At 36.6% G+C, this 13520-nt stretch overlaps 1 protein-coding gene across 2 annotated transcripts; it reads left to right on the top strand.

The window, feature by feature from the left end:
• Positions 1-1847: 1847 nt before the first annotated feature.
• LOC111375857 (mediator of RNA polymerase II transcription subunit 33A-like) lies at positions 1848-13206 on the top strand. 2 transcript variants are annotated; one of them, XM_022998766.1, is made up of 12 exons: positions 1848-2229; positions 2319-2429; positions 4917-5264; positions 6131-6447; positions 6533-6624; positions 7171-7531; positions 8063-8273; positions 8902-9016; positions 9472-9633; positions 10090-10753; positions 11358-11564; positions 11832-13206. In XM_022998766.1, the coding sequence occupies exons 1-12, from the start codon at positions 1958-1960 to the stop codon at positions 12947-12949; spliced, it is 3978 nt and encodes a 1325-aa protein (XP_022854534.1). In that variant the 5' UTR covers positions 1848-1957; the 3' UTR covers positions 12950-13206. The 2 variants fall into 2 exon arrangements, with proteins under 2 accessions (XP_022854534.1, XP_022854535.1); XM_022998767.1 differs by lacking the exons at positions 1848-2229; positions 2319-2429 and having other exon boundaries at positions 5077-5206.
• Positions 13207-13520: the final 314 nt, after the last annotated feature.

The raw sequence follows: 13520 nt of genomic DNA, 5'->3' as shown, positions 1-13520 counted from the left end.
ATGCTGGATTATATATGTTTTTAGGAGTAACAGCTTCAAGACAACTAAATTTAGCATGAACTTGACAAATTATCGGTCATGAACTTGTTGACATACTAAGCAAACCAATTCAGCATATCGCTATGGGCTTCTTCAGCAAATTTCACAGCCATTTCATCTTCCAAATTGTACATAAGAATCCATCTATGAGCAACACCAAGAAAGATTTTCACAAAGCTAGCATAGTATAGGGGAAGACGACTCGTGACTAGTGACTAAAGATATATGAATTCATGACTCAAGCTTTTGTATTGATTAAGCATCATACATATATAGGTGCTTATGCTTAAGTGCTCATACCTTGGATTTAGAGGACAAATTTTCGTTTTACAAGTGTCCTTGTTCCTTTTAATCATGCCAAATTGCCAACGAATGTATTGAACAATTGTTCAAAAGAATGTTCAAAGTTTAAACACAAAAGCAAAACATAGATCATATTAGCTTTCGTGCTTTAAAATGAGGTAAGTTGAGACGTTTGTTATAGAAAAACGAATATTCTTTGAAAAGATGTAAATCATGTTCGACGAAGTTAAGTAGGAAAACCTCATGCTGGATGCTTCATAACCAAGAAAGCATAATACTCCTATTTGTACATTTTCCAAGTGGACCAATCTGCAGTTTTCCTAATTGAAAGGACCAATTCCGCACCTATTTGATAGGTTATCATATATAAAATGTTAGTGCTGATACCTTTTTCATTTTTAAGACATAAATTAATCAAAACCAAAAGAAAAAGGGAAAATTGCACCCGAGGTATCAAACCTTTAGTTTATTAGCAAACTTGATCAAAACCTTTCATTTGCAACACTGAAGGTACCAAATCTTTAAAAAATTCTCACCCGAAGTCCAAATTGACAGAAACCATCAGTTTGACTATTATTGACAAAAAATCAAAAGCCTCACCAATTGTTGACTATTTTTTAAAAGGACAAATGTGTAACTTTACATTTTCATATAAAAGTTAAAATAAAAGAATTATATTAAAAACCAAAAAATAACAAACTCCAATCATCTTCTCCATTCACCCCCACATCTCCACTCCCCACACCCACCAAAACCATAAACCATTTTGCACAAGTAAATGAACAAAACATCTGGTCATCACCGCTATAGTTTGGGCATTCACACAAGTAAATTAACTAGGCATTTGATGAGTTTTCACCTTCTTTCTCCCAAAAACAAATCCACACAAATGAACTTAGTATCGATGGGCAAAGAAGGGCTTTTATTTTCTTTCTTCCAATTTTACTGATGGGTTTTTGGAGAGTGAGGAAAATTGGTTGTGGATAGCGGAGGAGGTGGTGAACTGAGGCTTAAAGGGCAGATGAGGGAATGGATGCAATGTGTTTTGGTGATCGGAGATTTTTGGAGAGTGAGGAAAATGAGTTGCTGGGTTTGAAATTAGCTTTTGAGATTCCGGTGAAGCTTCCGACGAGATTCCAATTTTTGATTTAATCGGTAGATACCTGATTTTTGGTTTTGGGAGGGGTGGGATGGGTTGGGGTGGAGAAGATGACTGGATAATTTTTTATATGAAAATGTGAAGTCACTCATTTGCTCTTTTAAAAACCAGTCAACAATTGGTTGGGTCTTTGATTTTTGGTTAATAATAGTCAAACTAATTGTTTCTGTCAATTTGGATTTAGGGTGTAAGTTTTTTAAAGGTTTGGTACCTCTGGTGGTACAAATGAAACGTTTGGGTCGAGTCTGCTAATAAATGAAAGTTTTGGTACCTTGACTGCAATTTTCCCAAAGTAAAATTCCAAAATTGACTTCTTCAGTCGTTTCGAATTATGTTTTGTAATGCACACTAGCTTTCTTCACCACTTCAATCTGAATCCGCTTTATTCTAAATTTTAGAGATTCATACACGCCTGTATCTTAATCTGCTCTAGAACAATTTTGAATTCTAAAAATTATGGTGACGGAGGAGCAGCGGTTGTGGGATGGAGTTTTGGAGCTGACAAAGGCGGCTCAGGAGAAGGGCACCGACCCTCTTATTTGGGCCATGCAGCTTTCTTCTAACCTCACCGCCGCTAGAATCTCCATGCCCTCCACCGAGGTGGCGGAGCTTCTTGTATCGCACATTTGCTGGTCCAACAATGTACCCATAGCCTGGAAATTCCTTGAAAAGGCTCTGACTATTCGTATAGTGCCGCCTATGTTTGTTATAGCGCTTCTCTCCACTAGGTCCATGCTGATTTCTCTTATTTAATTGATCACAGTTCACAATCTCACGTGTAATGTATTTATGTGTTCGCATAATTTATTTTGTGCAGGGTATTACGCAGTCGTGGGAGGTATCCGGTGGCTTATAGGTTATACTTGGAGCTTTTAAAAAGATATGCTTTTTCGTTGCTATCTCTAATTAATGGCCCAAACTATCAAAAGTAAGAATTCATTGTCTTTCTTAGTTTTGGCGATCGAATTATTACCGTTTGATAGATAGTTTCAACTCCCAGTTCTCTTTATTTGTGATGCTTTATGTGTCGTGTACTATTTTTACACATTTTTCATATCCATTGCATATATGGCTGGGAAGAGCATTTCAACGATCATCTACTGTTGAAGCCTTTAAGGATGCATTTTGGTTAAAAATATAGATGAAATGCTTCGAAATTTTGAAAAAATAACCACAAAAAAACACTATCTGGGATATTATGAATCATCTAAGCAGTCTCTATGCGTTGCACGGTGATATTTGTGGATGAAAAGTAAGTTTTCATTGTCAATTAACACGTGATTCTTTGACATATGTTTGAAAGAGTAATATATCAATTTGTGCATTGGGGCAGAAATCACAATTTTGGGCTTTTCCCGCTTCACACTTGAAGGCTTTCTGTGACACGAAGAAACTCTTCTGACTCCTATCCATTGGTTGCTTTCCCTTCCACCTCTGCTCGGCTGGTCCCTGAAGTTTTTGTTCTGCCTTCATTACCAAATGCTGAAAGTGTGCTTCTCAATTGGATGATGCATTCTTTTTTCTTATGTTACATCCTTAGCCACCATTCAGGATAGCCAAGATATTGAATTTAGTGCCCTGTGTATTCGTGTAACCTTCAATTGGTCCAAAAACAGAGATATGGGAGGAAATTCTTATTTGCTAAACCAAGTGAAATCTTTAGAACTGGTCACATGGAATATTTATGCAAAGCAGGAGTAACAAGTGACGCCGAAATAAGATCTGCCTATGGAATACATACACCTGTTAATTACAGCTGGTTCTCTGAGATATAAAGAAAGCAGGTGAAAAACAACAGTATTAGTACTCAAAGAATATTCCAGAAGAGCAAAGGTTGATTACAAAGGGTAATAACCGATTAGCACTAAGTAGTTATTTCTCTAACACAAGGTAAAAACACATTTCTACTTGTGGAAACAAGTAATGTTCCTTTCCAATTGACATGTGATTCTCTGACATCCGTTGAAAGACTAATAGGTTGTTGGTGCATTGGGACTCAGATAGCAATTTTAGACCTTTCACGCTTCAAAATCGAAGGATTTTCTATGATACCTTGACACTTAATTTGTTCTACTCTCTATTTAGTGGAAAGTTCATGTTACTTGTTGGACTTCTACCCCTTGGACCACTTCCCTTCCACCTCTTCTGGTCCCTGAAGTTCTTGTTCTGCTTTCATCACTAAAAGATGAAAGTATGCTTTCTTGATTATGATGCATTCTTGTTTTACTTACCTAACCGGTTGTTCAGTATTGACAAGCTGTGGAATTTAATGCTGTGTATTTGCGTAATCTTTAAGTGGCCAGTACTGTTCTTTGCTTAATATATATGATATATCAGTGTGTGCTCCATCTTCCCAGATTTAATGTAACCCCATGTTTCCATAAACCATATGTGAACTTCAAGTGTTAAATTTCACATGTATCCTTCTTATCAAGGAGAAGAACAAATCCATAATTTAACACGTTTTCATCGCAAGTTTGACTCTTCTATTTGATTTTTACTGTCCTTTTTCCTATTAACTCATTAGAATTGCGAATAATGCAAAGATGGTATGTATTAAAGTAGGGTATTTTATGAAGCTCTTTCTTTTTTGCTTCTTTTCTGGAAAATCTGAAGATCATTTGGTCGAGTACTTATTGTTTCACTGAACACTGAGATCCTCGTCAAATTTTCAAACTCGTGCTATCTCTGCCTATAACATCCATTAATTCATTTTGCTGTTGGGCAGGGTTTCCAGTCTAATAAATTAACTAACTATTGACATTTACTTCAAAGTAGTCAATAAGTACAGGTCTTGGTAGCTCCTCAAACAGTGGTAGATTTCCTCGGATAATGAACCACAGCGGAGTATTTGATCTTTTAGAAAGTCCTTTGATGTGATGCTTAGGATCAGACAGGAATAAATAGTTTATTTCCTTCATCTGCTGGATTATAATTGGATGCTGAACTGAATAGAGATATGGGGTCTTTCGTTCCTCAGGAGAAACTACTCTAGCATGCAGTTTTTCATTGCCACCAAAAGATGCCGAATTAATGAATTCCAGGATTATGTACCTCTTAGTTTCTCAAAATTCACAGTTCTACCTCCAGAAATTCTTCCCCAATATGTTTTGAATTTTTAGTTGAAGCTCGTAAATCCTTTCGAGTGCATTTCTGAAATATATTAATGGTCCTGTATAATACGTTTTCAACGTAAATGTTTGCATCCACTTATTTTAGTTAAAATTTGATAATTGCCTAGATTTATTTGTTTAGTAACTGAACAATCTCAGAACAGTACTGATAATGATGCCAGAAAGTCAAAAGAATTGCCGGCATTTTATCTAATGAGCTTGAATTATCAAATGTTTTGGCACTTAGAACAAGTTTTTGTTGCCAACTTGCTTGATTGCTAATTTCGATCATCCAATTGCAGGTTTATGGAATCCATAAATGCTGTTCTTCATTATTCCCAGATATTTGAAATTCAGTCATCCGAACCTGGGATTCATGTTGTTGCATTTATATTTTTCATTGTGTGGGAGCTGCTTGATGCATCTCTTGACGATGAAGGTTTGCTAGAACTCACATCTGAGAAGAAATCAAGGTGGCTAGCCAGGAGCCAAGACATGGAAATAGACAATCCTGACAGCTTTGATGGGAAGAGAATGGAATGTCAACAAGCAATGCATAAAATGAATACTATAACAGCTCTTGAAATAATTGGTGAATTTTTTCGGAATAAAATAACTTCACGGATCCTCTATTTGGCTCATAGAAACATGTAAAATCTTGTTTCTGTTTGTGTTCAGCTTAAAGTATTTGCATCATTCTATGCTGAATGCGTCTTGAGTAAATACCTAAAACACCTCCAAGAGGCTCTTTATTAACTCCATACTCTTTATTTAAAGGAGTCAATCCTCTTTTTGAGGAGTCCAACAAACTCTCAATATGTAAAAAATAAAATGAAGAGTGGATTTGTGTCTCCATAGATAGCCATACCCATTCTCTATATACTGCTTTTAATCCTTTCATATATTATTTTACAAATTTCTATGTGCCGTTATCATTATCTATTTATTGATAATTTTAATATTTTACTCCTTTTATTGGTACCTTTTTTGGTTTTTATAGATACTTTTTTTCTCCTTTGAGCAATAATTTCTTATGGGAAAAAGAAAAATAAAAACAAGTATGGTGTTGATGAACTTGTATAAACAGTCTTTGTTTATTATTATTATTATTTTTTGAAAAAATCTTCAATATACTCATTATATGTAGAAAAAAAACATGTTATTTAAAATAAAGAACGTTGTTGGAGATGTTCGTTGTAGTTTCTTGAGATTTATATTACTCCCTTTGTCCCATGAAAATAAGCTTATTTCCATTTTCACATTGATTAAAAGAACATAATTCATATAGTTGGAAATATAAATTTCACTTACATTTTTCCTAATATTCCTCCACATTAAATAATGATTTAGATAGGAATAGTTCATATTAGAAAACTAAGAAATCAACTATATTCTCAACAAGGAAAGTGGCCTAAGCCTATCTTTATGGGACAGAGAGTGTACAAAATATGCCTGTTGGACTTCTGCATGGTTATACACTGTATTTAAAACACGTGTTTCTATGTTTTCTTTTTAGGCCCATGCATTGGGAATGCTTTATTCGGAACTTGCATCTGCTTGCTGCTCATTCGTCATCTTTAAGAAACTCGAAACATATTTCTCCAGAGGCCCTCTTGCAGTTAACAGCTGATACACATCAAATCCTATCTCGTAAATGCAGAACAAATTTACAGCAACAATTTCATGCTGTAACAGCTGGGTCTCCTATGTCTTCTGCTGGTCAGTGTCATGGTGTTGGCCGTTCAGCACTCTGGCTTACTATAGATCTTTATCTTGAAGACACAATGGATGGAACACAAGTGGCAGCTACCAGTGCTGCTGAAACTCTTACAGGTATAATTAACATAAAGTGATAGTTTTACTATCCATACATGCTATTTATTTTAGCATAGGTTTCTGACACAGATGAGTATTTCAGATTTAGTGAAGGCTCTCCAGGCATTAAATCAGACCACCTGGCAGGATGCATTTCTCGGTTTGTGGGTTGCTGCTCTACGTCTTGTTCAAAGGGTGAGAACTTATGTAAAAAAGGAATGAGAGAAATACTTTTTTCCCAATCTAAAACTAAGTGAATTCCGTCTTTTCAATTCCCTTGGGATTGAGGAAAGATATGCTATGTGATGTGATTGCATTGAATCCTAGGAGTAAAAGTGGCAAACTGTGTAATTTCCCTGCTTCTTGCTGTGTTTTCCAGAGGCTGGCTGACTCTGTACTTGGGAAATTTCTGTTTCCTGTATAAAAAGAAACTGAAAAAATTTGTTGTAGTAGTTATCATATATTTTTAGCCCCTTGCTAGGAGTTATCACTTATTTTCTAGTCCATTACTAGTAATATTCGAAGTCACAAGATTTTAGCTTATTCACATGTATTGGCAGCAGATACAATTTTCCCTATACCATCTGCTGATACGCTTTGATATGTTACTGAGAGAGTGAGCTGATAAAAGTTCTAATTAAGACACAGCATTTGATATAGATGTCTTGGGAAGTTTTCCATCTCTAGAAAATTCATTTTTGACTATCCAATATTATGATATATTGCTTTGGATCTGTTCAGGAAAGGAATTCAAGCGAGGGTCCAGTTCCTCGGCTTGATACTTGTCTGTGCATGTTATTGTCTATTACGACACTTGCAGTTGTCAATATTATTGAAGAGGAGGATATTTCTTTGATCAGTGAAACTGAACGAAGCTCCATCGGCCAAAGGAAAGATGTACAGCCTGTGGGAAAGCTTCGGCGAGACCTAGTTTCCAGCTTACAGCAGTTGGATGATTTTGAAGGCTTGCTGATTCCACCACCTCCTGTAAGTTCATTGGCTAATCAAGCTGCTGCAAAAGCAATGATATTCCTTTCAGGCATAACAGTTAGCGGTGGACACCTTGATGGCAATTGTTTGAATGACATGCCTGTGAACTGCTGTGAGTGATCTCCTCATCATCTGCATGGAAGTGAGAATGATTTTAATTTTTTAATTAGTTGCCTGGAATGCTACTTTTTGCAAATTTCTAGTTCATAAATGTGTCTCTTTGGAAGTTATTCGGTCATATATTTTTTTAACCTGAGATTATTAAATTTGCTATCGAATTTGTTAATGTCCTCTTTTTGAGTAAATTCTGCCCAGTCATTCCTGTATAGTGCAATACTTTTTGCTTGAGGTCACAAGGGAAAATAATTCTCTATTTTCTTGTCTACTGCCATTTAATTTAGTTATCAACTTATTCGTATGGTGGATTCCTATTTTTCGTGTCTCCATTTCCTCTGTTTTACCTTCATATATACAAATATTATTTTCCATTGCTTTTGATGTCTTTTTGGTCAAGTTTTTTCCATTATAACATGGAGAGAAGGGCTTAGGTTGGTGGGGGTGCAATAACATATTTGTTTACATATGGTGGATAATATTCCCTATGGTTAATTGGCTCCTCATAATTTCTTGTAACCATTTACAGCAGGAAATCTGCGCGATTTGATTGTTGAGGCTTGCATTGCTAGAAATGTGTTGGACACATCTGCATATATGTGGCCTGGATATGTAAAAGGTCGTAGCAACCAAGTTCCTCGAAGCATTTCTGGACAGATGCCTGGTTGGTCATCATTAATGAAAGGATCCTCCTTAAGTTCTCCAATGGTCAGCGCCTTGGTATCAACTCCGGCTTCTAGGTTGTAACTTCAAAAGATTTTTATATTAGTTCTCTGGCTTGTTGTATGATATATTGCCCCAGAGGTAAAATAGCTTTGCAATGATTGATCTACTTCTGGGTCTAGCCGTCTAGGTTTGAATTATCAGTGTAGCCCCATAACACACAGTGGATTGTCTTGCAAGAGAAAATAGCATTTTATGAACTGAGATATGTATGGAGAGTTTTAAAAATCTGTTTAAAGGAAATGGAATATTGAAAGGCCATTTTGCGTACCGATGTTACCATCTAGCTGGAATCCAACAAATTCACTGGTAATGCAAGCTAGGTTCTGTAGGCTAAAGGACATACTTTAACCCTGAAATGAGTTTCTTGTGATGAGTATGGCTTAAAATCATTGTGTAATTTGTTCCTAATTAATAGATTTTAGGCAGTAAAAATTGTTTGATTAACCCTCATCTTCCTGTATATTTTCTCAACCATGCCTAGTCTTCTGTTAGATATATCTCTTTCCTGAAGCCAAGTGTATCAGTTGCTTTTTTTTTTTTTTTTTTTTTTTTTTTTTTTTTTTTTTTTTTTTTTTTTTTTTTGGTGTTGTTAATGTACCCAGTGGTAAGGCAACTGATTTTAAGATTGTGATTTGATGGAAGCTTGGTAGAAATAGAGAAAATGTATGAGATTGCTGTGACTGGTTCAGATGATGAGAAGATGTCTGCTGCTACTATATTCTGTGGGGCTTCTTTAACTCGTGGCTGGAATATACAGGTAAAGCATTATATTTTTTGACCTTTTGTGACTGTAGAGCAGAATTACTGATTAGTTGTGACTCCAAAGAATATACCAGATTTTCAGCTTTTGTTGTTGCGTTGTTTTTTTTTCCATTTGTGAAATCTTTTTGTAAATAGAGGGTGTGAGTTTTCTTCTTCATTTAAATTTATTTATGCGGATGCTTGGGAATCAATTGAGGTTATTTTAAGAAATTAGGCACCATCAGGGAATATGAACGCATTAAACGATTTTCTTCTCTCCCCACTTGATGACCCCCCCCCCCCAACCCCCTAAAATAATAAGTAATAACTGGTACTGTTCTAGAAACTAGTCTGGAGAGAGGTCTTTATTTCAGATGGGATATCTTCACGTGCTTTATTTTTTATGTACTCTGTGCATTTCCATTTCTGACTCATACTGTTTTCCTAATTTGGTTTTTCTTATGCTTGCAGGAGCACACAGTGTGTCTCATCACAAGACTGCTTTCGCCTGCAGTTCCTACAGACTTTTCTGGAAGTGAGAGCCATTTGATTGGTTATGCGCCATTCCTGAACGTTCTCCTAGTCGGAATATCATCTATCGATTGTATTCAGATTTTTTCCTTACATGGCATGGTAGGTTGGCTCGAGCTATTTATGCTTAATTTGAATATTTTATTTCATATAAAGAATCGGTGAAGTTCAGAATAACAAAAACAACTTTGAATTTGTAGATTTCTTTTTCTATAATATGCTCAAGGATATTGGAGAGACTATCTTCAAAAGACTCCTGAAACGTGTGTGATAATTGAGTATTAGTAACTAGACAACCAAGGTAGTAGTTTAACAAGTGCAATTTTTCTTTGAGTACCTAATGCATGTCTCTTTTCATATGTAAACAAATTTGCAGTAACTGAACATAGTTTTTGCATGGCATTTTAACAATTAACATTTATATGAGAGTTGAAAATCGATATGAGCACAATACTTGAAGGAGGGGAAGGTAAAAAGTAAATTAAAACACACTCCCCAGATTCATGGAAAACTCTTTGGACATTTTTTTCATTGTGATTATGTTCAACTTTCTTATAGGTTCCACAACTTGCCGGTTCATTGATGCCAATCTGTGAGGTCTTTGGTTCCTGTGCACCCACCATGTCATGGACTCTTGCAACAGGGGAGAAAATTTCTTCCCATGCTGTATTTTCTAATGCATTCACTCTGCTGTTGAAGTTGTGGAGGTTTGATCAACCACCTCTGGAAAATGTATCAGGAGATGTCCCTCCAGTTGGATCGCATATAACTCCAGAATACCTCTTATTGGCGCGCAACTCCCAGTTAGCATCATATGGGAATCCACTAAAAGATCAAAATAAAATCAAAAGACTGTCAAGATTTTCAAGTCCATCATCGAGAGAGCCAATTTTCATGGATTCTTTTCCGAAGTTAAAGTGTTGGTACAGGCAGCATCAAGAATGCATTGCTTCTATCCTTTCCGGTCTTGTACCTGGATCCCCTGTTCATTATATTGTTGAGGCCGTCCTGAATATGATGTTCAGAAAAATAAATATGGGAGGTCAACCGCTGACTCCTACAACTTCTGGAAGTAGCTCCTCTTCTGTGTCTGGAGCTGACGATTCCTGTCTACGTCTTAAATTACCTGCTTGGGATATTCTTGAAGCTGTTCCCTTTGTGCTTGATGCTTCCCTTACTGCCTGTGCCCATGGGAGATTGTCACCCCGTGAACTGACCACTGGTGAGTAACTATGTATACTATTAAATGGTTAGCATCTCATGCTTAGATGAACACTTGTGCTGTTGTATTAGGAAGGTGTGCTCATCAGAACTGTTTCAGATGCGCCGCGAGAGAGAGAAACATATTGCGTTTTATTTTGGTTACATGATAAGGCTTCTATTGCAAACTTTATTAGGCTTCTTTTCATTTTCTAACTTTCCTTCCATAAACATGGAAATATTGTTTAAGAACTGAACTACCACTTTTGACATCTAACCAATTAATACGTATGAATTTTATGATGCTAAAATTTAGAGATGATTGCATAGATGAGCTATCATATTCAAATTTCCACATGTACATCTCCTTGTTAAATTCAAGAGAAGTTAAAGTAGAATCTCTTCTTTGAACCTGCCTTTATGATATATTCTAGTTTTAAAAAGTGAATGTCTATCGTTTGAAATTTGTCTCATCTTGTTTAAATGTTGCTCATTTGTCAGCATTTGGTCTTTTTATTTGTTTTTATATAACATTTTTGTTGGTTTAATTACCTCACTGAATTTCTAGACAAATTGCTTTCTATTGCCATGTTGATGAAACAAAGCTCTGCTGTATCTTATCTCAGGTCTCAAAGATCTTGCCGATTTTCTTCCTGCTTCCTTGGCAACAATTGTAAGTTACTTCTCAGCAGAAGTGACTCGGGGACTTTGGAAGCCAGCTTTCATGAATGGAACCGACTGGCCGAGTCCTGCTGCAAATTTATCCATGGTTGAACAACAGATAAACAAAATCTTAGCTGCCACTGGTGTTGATGTCCCATGTCTTGCTCTAGGTACAAGTTGATTCAGTTTGCTTATGTTTAGCTGGTCATTTTGCCTTTAGATGTGTTGCTGTATTGCATGGTTATCTGTCATTTAGGCTTCACAGCTATTATTGTTCGATGGAATTTTGTAGATGAAAATAAAGGCATTGCATGATTTTTCCATATCAATGAAGTCATACTTCGGAGAAAGGAAATCCTTGAGTTTATATAGATGAACAATCCAATTTTCCCTAAGTCTATGGTACAAATTATGATGGAAATTTGTTCTACTTGTAGGGGTAAATTCTCCAATGACTCTTCCATTACCCCTGGCGGCCCTTGTTAGTCTCACAATAACCTTTAAACTTGACAGGGCTTCTGACCGTTTCCTAAACTTGGTTGGCCCAGCCTTGACTCACCTTGGCACAGGTTGCCCCTGGCCATGCATGTCAATAATAGCTGCCTTATGGATTCAAAAGGTAAAGCGATTGAATGACTTCCTTGTCTTCTCTGCATCCCGAACTGTATTCCACCACAACACTGATGCCGTGGTTCAACTCCTCAGAGCCTGCTTTTCAACAGTTCTTGGCCTCAATTCTTCTGTTGCAAGCAATGGTGGTGTAGGTGCCCTTTTAGGCCATGGCTTTGGCTCTCACTTTGAGGGAGGCATTTCTGCAGTCGCCCCTGGATTACTCTATTTACGAGTTCATCGAGCTGTTAGAAATGTCATGTTTATGACGGAAGAAATTTTATCTCTTCTTCTGCATACTGTTAAAGATATTGCAACTTGTGGGTTGCCTGCAGAGAAATTGGAGAAACTGAAGAAAACTAAATTCAGTTCAAAATATGGTCAGGTTTCTCTTGCCTCTGCAATGACTCAGGTTAAGGTTGCAGCTTCACTGGGGGCTTCTTTGGTTTGGATGACTGGTGGATTGGGCTTGGTTCAATCTTTAATCAAAGAAACACTTCCATCACGGTTTATATCAGTTCATGGGTCGGAGCCCAATGGGGAGGATTCAGGAGGCGTGGTTGCAATGCTTGGTGGCTACGCACTGGCATACTTCGCCGTCTTTTCTGGAATCTTTGCCTGGGGAGTTGACTTGACACCACCTGCGTGCAAACATCGGCCTGAAGTTGTCGGAAAGCACTTTGAATTCCTAGCAAGTGCCCTAGACGGAAAAATATCGCTTGGTTGTAACAAGGCTACGTGGAAGGCATATGTCACGGGTTTCGTGAGCTTGATGGTGGGATGCACTCCGATGTGGATGCTGGAGGTGGATGTACAAGTTTTGAAAAGTGTTAGTAAAGGATTAAAACAGTGGAATGAGGAAGAACTTGCACTTGCCCTCCTTGGAATTAGTGGGATCCATGCAATGGGTGCAGCTGCTGAAATGATTATAGAATCTGAATTTTGAATTTTGTTAGGTAATTTGCTCAGAAAATTTTAGTTTATTTAAAAGATTTCTACCTATGAGGAAACTTGTTTAATTAATGTAAATGTAGAGAGATGGAATATAGTTATGTATAGTTTGAAGTTTTGGTTTAATGTAATTTAACCATCTGTACATATGATTCTCCAGGGATTGGAGCAGATTTTTTATTTTTGGTTGGACATTAGATTAAATAATTAGGTCTATTTTGGCTTCAAACATGGTGTATAACTGTATTTCAATGTTTTTGCCCAATATTCTTTCTTTTATATTAGTCATCGGCATCCGCATCCGCATCCGCATCTTTGGCAAGATAGATTAAATGATACTGAATTTATGTGCTTAGCCGTGTTCGAACTTCATTCTTTAAAAACCCAATTTCCTTTTAAACTCTTTCAACCCCACATTCTCTTAATAAAATAATTTAAATTCAAAAATCTTCCATACTGTTTTTTATCGCATATTCTTCACTTCTACTAGAAGCAAAGCTTAAACATGAGCCTTAATTTTAAGTCCCGAGTCTCTTTCTCATCTCTTCTGTAGTGACTTTAATTGT

The sequence above is a fragment of the Olea europaea genome, unplaced genomic scaffold (genome assembly GCF_002742605.1).
Source record: "Olea europaea var. sylvestris unplaced genomic scaffold, O_europaea_v1 scaffold1424, whole genome shotgun sequence".
Classification (NCBI taxonomy): Eukaryota; Viridiplantae; Streptophyta; class Magnoliopsida; order Lamiales; family Oleaceae; genus Olea; species Olea europaea.
Note: the sequence above shows the minus strand (reverse complement) of the source record. Positions and strands in the feature narration are given on the sequence as shown.